The sequence below is a fragment of the Mesocricetus auratus genome, unplaced genomic scaffold (genome assembly GCF_017639785.1).
Source record: "Mesocricetus auratus isolate SY011 unplaced genomic scaffold, BCM_Maur_2.0 Super-Scaffold_100027, whole genome shotgun sequence".
Lineage (NCBI taxonomy): Eukaryota > Metazoa > Chordata > Mammalia > Rodentia > Cricetidae > Mesocricetus > Mesocricetus auratus.
Window position 1 is genome coordinate 653,297 of NW_024429208.1, and position 5,522 is coordinate 658,818.

Sequence of the window (5,522 nt, forward strand, 5' to 3'; positions counted from 1 at the left end):
TGACTTCTGGGTCCTAAGTCTCAGAGATAGGAATTGGTGACCAATGCACTCCCAATTTGTTTAATATCATGTGTTTCGAGGATCCCCTAGAGGAGTCCAGAGTATTGTGGTAGATGCCTGGTTTTGGGGGTGTGTGGAGGCAACTGCCTGGTTTCCTGTGGAGATATTGTACTGATGTCTGAGCTGGGAATCATCACATTTCTGCCAGTAACACATTATCCTCCTCAGCTCCTGTCTCTTCTCCTCTGTGTTCTTGGTGATGTGAACTGTATGGCCACTGACCCAGGAGCCAGCTCCCATCCTAATTTCCTTGCCTCCCCCAAACTCCTGTGAGATGAGATCACCAGGAAGTTAAGGCTTATTGCAGGTGGGCTGTGCTGGCTAGGAAGGAGCCATGAGATAACAGTGAGGCCATGGGAACCCAGATCAGGGATCAGAGCTGCACACTTCAGTGAGAGACATAGGTCTTTGCTTTCATTTGCTTCCTTGATTCTGTCAGCCAGATCAGCACCTGGGCCAGGATGCAGAAGGATGTTGTCAACAGGACAATTACAGGTATCAGGGTGAGTAATTTGTCCCCAGACACTGCTCTCAGAGCTGGAGGTGTAGTGTGGAAATAGGGTTCTTCAGATTCCTCTCCCAGGTGTTAATCTTTGTTGTTAATTTTTTATTTAAATTAAAACAATCTTATTTTACATGCCAATCCCAGAACCCCCGTCTCTCCCCCTACTATCTGCCCATCCCATTCCCATTCACTTCTCAGAGAGGGTGAGGCTTCCCATGAGGGATCATCAAAGACTGTCACATCATTTGGATCAGGACCAAGGCCCTTCTCCCTGTATCTAGACTGAGACTGTGTCCCTCCATAGGAAATGGGTTCCAGAAAAGCCAGTTAATGCACTAGGGATAAATCCCGGTTCCGCTGCCAGTGGCCCCATAGGTTGCCTGAGTCCCCCAACTGACACCCACATCAGGAGTCCTGGTTAGGTTTCATGCAGTTCCCCAGCTGTCAGCCTGGAATCTGTGAGCTCCCCCAGTACTTAATCTTTTCATGGCACTTCTGGTCAACTTCACCCCCATTGGGAATTCTTAGAGACCAGTCAGGCTCATCCCAGACATCAGAGTGAATTTGGAAAATTCTACACTGATTCTCTACCCATCATTGAGGGGGAAGATTCATTTAAATTTATGCACACTGACCAGCTTGTTCAATAATATTCTAAATTCTAAAATAAAACTTAATACGATAATATGAACTCAGAGAACTTGATTCTTCTAAGGACATGGATGCAGCTACTTTGAAGGACATGATGGTATTTTAAGTTCCAGATTGTGAGTAACACCTGAATGAACCTAGTGAAGTATTCAAGATAAAAATCTTCAGTGTGCCCAGTTTGGTGACCTAAGGATTTCTCTCAATACTCAGGGGACAGAGGCATGTAGATGTCTGTGACTTCCTGGACTACCTCAAGAAAAAAAAAAACAAAGAAAGAAAAAGAAGTAAAAGGCTACAAAAATTTGAAGATATTAATAAAAACACCCCCCATGGCTGGAGAGATGCCTAAACTGTGTAGACAACCACAGTTGGAGTCTTTGAAGTCTGTAAGCTCACAACCTTCTGTCCCTCCTACTCCAGATTTGCCAAGAGTTTCTTCTGGCCTCCACAGACAACTGTACTTCCAACCATCACACACACACACATACACAACCAAATATACACATAAAAATATATCTTAAACATATCAACCCTGTACAGTTTTGTGAAGATGCTTTTCCTATACTGCACATAGCAATAAAATGTTGAAAGGGAGAATCAGAATCTAAGAATGTCTAGTGAGAAAGATCTATCAATTTCACCACATTATTGTTTTTTGTAAATCTTCCGTTTACATGCACGTTATCTTTAATGTTCAATAAAGCAAATGTTTAAGATTCTCTGTTCCTAACCTAGTGAGCAAGGACTGACATAATCCACACAAGCATAAGCACTTTTGATGCCTTCCTAAGGCTATGTAGACATCCTGATGTCTCAGTGTGAGAATTGTAGATGGAAGTTTCTGCCCTGCTCAGTCTTGCAGCCTTTCAGTGCCAAATAAACACACAGAGGCTTTTATTGACTATAAACTGTCTGGCTGGTGGCTAAGACTTCTTATTGGCTATCTCTCTTTTTAATAATTAAGCATAACTATTAATCTATGTATCTCCGCGTGGTCCTGGCTTACTGGAGAATGCCCGGATGTCCTACATTCCCGGTAGCAACATGGCTTCTCTCTGGCGACTCGCTTCACTGTTTGTGTTCCTCATCCCAGCTTTCTCCTAGTCTGGTAGCCCTGCCTATACTTCCTACCTGGCAATATCCTGCCTGTCCATTGGTCAAAACAGCTTTATTCATCAACCAATAAGAGAATCATATATTCACAGCATACAAAAATGAAATCTCTCCTCAGAGAATTGCTGACTCAATGGCCTCTGGACTGGACTCAAAAGGATATTTTGACCAGTATGAGGTGGACAATGACCAGGGTAACTAATTTGTCTCCATGCACTGCTGCTAGGATCCCAGGTCCCAGAGCTGGGTCTGAGCTGGGAAAGCAGGGCCCTGGAGATTTTCCTTCCAGGAGTTCATCTTTCCATGACTCAACTACAAATTTCTCTCTCATTACCATTGGGATTCTTAGAGAAGCCAATTAGCCTTCACCATATCATGATTATAAACTGAAGGCACACAAGCAGAGACTCGGGGTCTACTCTTCAAGAAGAATGAAAGCCTTTGTTCCCGAGGCTCTCCTCCTGCTGATCCTGGCCAATCTCACAATGACCAGGCATCCAAAGGGTGAGTGTGGGTGCCAGTAGGGGAAAAAACTAGATTACACATCTGGGGCTGGAGCACAGGTAAGTCATCCTCTCCCCTAGTCCAGACAGAACATTCTAGGACCTTACTTATTTTACATCTTGTCCCCTGTCCCCTGTCTCCTGTTCTCTGCTCTCCTGGGAAGACTGGGGAGCAGCACAGGACACTGGGTGGGAGGACTAAACCTAAAGACCCATTGCACCTAGGTTCACACTCCCTGAGCTATTTGCAAACTCTGCTCACCTGGCATGACCTGGAGCCCGACTTCATCCTTGGTGTCTACTTGGATGACATTCTTATTGAGAGATTCAACAGCAGAGCAGAGGCACGAAGGCTGGAGCACTGTGCACCTTGGGTGGATCAGCAGCAGCCAGAGTACTGGGATAGTGAGACAAGGGCCATTCGGAAACTAATTGACATCTACCAAGACTTCCTGGAGACAGTGCTTCACCTCTACAATCAAAGTGAAACTGGTGAGTGAATATGAATCAGAAATCCTCAACTTCAAGCTCCCAATGTGTTTGCTCCAGTTCCCCATATCCCAATATATTGTGAAATGAGATCCATGTAGATTAGCCTACAGAGAGCCTTGAGACATTGACCTAGATTTCTGCACAATTTAAACTTTGTAAATGTGCCCATTTTCAACATCAAGTGGGAGGTACCGAGTCACAGGAGGGTCCCAAGGACCATGGCCCTGTGAGAGTGTCTGAGAGTAGGGGTTTCCACAGGATATCACACAATGCAGATGCTGATTGCCTGCGATGTGCTGCCGGAAGAAAAATTCAGTCGTGCACAATTTAAATTTGTCTTTGATGGCCGTGATTACATCACACTGAATGAGGACCTGAGCACTTGGACTGTAGTTGGCAAAGAAAGTGAGATCCTAAGGGAAGAGTGGGAAAAGGCAACATTTCCAAAACTTTTCATTTCTACCGTAATGAAAAGCTGTGAGAACGTCATCCTCCATCAATTGGACTATGGGAAGGATTTTTTCCTGAGAAGAGGTAAGGAAAGAAACTGCCACACCTGCTCCATAACTGGAGCCTCTTTACCCTGTGGATTCTTCCTCAGCAGGGAGAAGTTGGAATAGTAACTTGGTCTTGCATGAAAGGGGAAGGGTGTCATGGGTTTCCTAACTCAACAAGAGAGAGGGAATCTCCAGAGATATAAATTTTCTCTCTCGATATTCAGTCTGCCAGCTAAGCAGCAGTTCCTTTCCATTTGCATTTTGAATCTAACCTCTGTGAGGCCTGTTCACTGCCCATGAACATTTGTGATCTGACCCAGTGTAGCTGAGTCTCAGTCTGCATCTAGGGAGAAAGTCCTTATTCCTAGAGGGAGATCTGGAGTCTCCCGCTCTGTGCTGACTTGCACTGATTCTGAAACTTTCCATGGACAGATTACTCAATCTTTGTCCTGCTATTAGCTTAGAGTGTTGTGTTGACATCTCTTCCTTCTAGCAAACAGTCCCATCCATTCGAAAAATGGTTACATGAACCTTGACAGATCTTCAAAAGGCGTAAAAAACCACCTGAACCTTTCAATTTATTCCCTCAGATATCCTGAAATTACATGTGACCCATAAGGTCAGAGCTGATGGGAATGTCACTCTAAGATGCTGGGCCCTCAACTTCTACCATGCTGAGCTCACCCTGACCTGGCAGAGGGATGGGAACAATCAGATACAGAACGTGGAGGTGATAGAGACCAGGCCTGCAGGAGATGGCACCTTCCAGAAGTGGGCAGCTGTGGTGGTGTCTCCTGGGGAGGAGCAGAGATACACATGTCATGTGGACCATGAGGGGCTGCGTGAGCCCATCACCCTGAGATGGGGTAAGGAGTAGGAGTGACCACAGAGCCTATCTCAGTGAGTTGGGAATATTCAGAGAACCGGAACATGGTCAAGAATGACATCTGGAGGTCAGAGTCCTCACTGTTCCTTCCAATCTTCTGTCAGAGCCTCCTCAGCCCTCTCTCCCCATCATGCCAATTGTTACTGGCCTGGGTCTTGGAGTGGTGCTTACTGGAGCTGTGGTGACTTTTCTAATATGGAAGAGGAGGAGTAAAGGTAAGAAAAGGGCGGGGTCTGAGTTCATGTCTCCCTGGGAATATCAAGCCTAGGTGAATGTGTCCTCCATATGAGAGAAAAGATTCATCCACACAGGTGCCTCTTCTGTCTTATGCGGATGAGCTGATAACTCCATTGTGAAGCATAAAGGAAATAATGAACAGATTTCTCACTGCAATGATAGAGGTGGCAGAGACCGGATCCTCAGCTCTCAGTGGTCAGATGGAAAGGTTCCTACTGAGAACAGATATGCAGGAGTCCAGTTAGTCCTCCTCATATGCAATCTTCCATTAAGTTAGCTCATCTTTCTCTGGATCTCCATTCACAATTCTGGAATCTCCCCTGAGATAAGAAACAGGAGATTTCTCCAAGTATTCTAGATCCTGATGCTTCCATTAGCTCTGATAAAAGGGAATATTCCCAGGGGTAAAATGTGAGGCTGGTATTTTCAGGTTTGCCAGTCATTACAATGATGATTCATCCCTGAGACACCTTTGGCAGGACACACAGGAGCCCATGGAGTTTCTCATCCAGCCCATACCTCCTCATTGAGTTCCATCATCTGAGTGTGATCTGTTCTTGTATCACTTTCCACCGGGA

The 5,522-nt window shown here is 45.3% G+C and overlaps 1 protein-coding gene across 1 annotated transcript; it reads left to right on the forward strand.

Annotated features, from left to right (window-relative positions):
- Positions 1-2,462: 2,462 nt before the first annotated feature.
- On the forward strand, positions 2,463-4,975 carry LOC121134367 (patr class I histocompatibility antigen, A-126 alpha chain-like). Its single transcript, XM_040732519.1, has 5 exons — positions 2,463-2,523; positions 3,058-3,324; positions 3,583-3,858; positions 4,412-4,687; positions 4,812-4,975. The coding sequence occupies exons 1-5, from the start codon at positions 2,463-2,465 to the stop codon at positions 4,973-4,975; spliced, it is 1,044 nt and encodes a 347-aa protein (XP_040588453.1).
- Positions 4,976-5,522: the final 547 nt, after the last annotated feature.

What these genes read in the sequence shown, in the direction of transcription:
- LOC121134367 (XM_040732519.1), top strand. Translation starts at nt 2,463, where the DNA reads ATGGCCTCTGGACTGGACTCAAAAGGATATTTTGACCAGTATGAGGTG. An exon ending in TGAGGTGGACAATGACCAGG is followed by an intron (nt 2,524 to 3,057) that starts GTAACTAATTTG and finishes CATTGCACCTAG; the next exon opens with GTTCACACTCCCTGAGCTAT. An exon ending in CTACAATCAAAGTGAAACTG is followed by an intron (nt 3,325 to 3,582) that starts GTGAGTGAATAT and finishes GGGTTTCCACAG; the next exon opens with GATATCACACAATGCAGATG.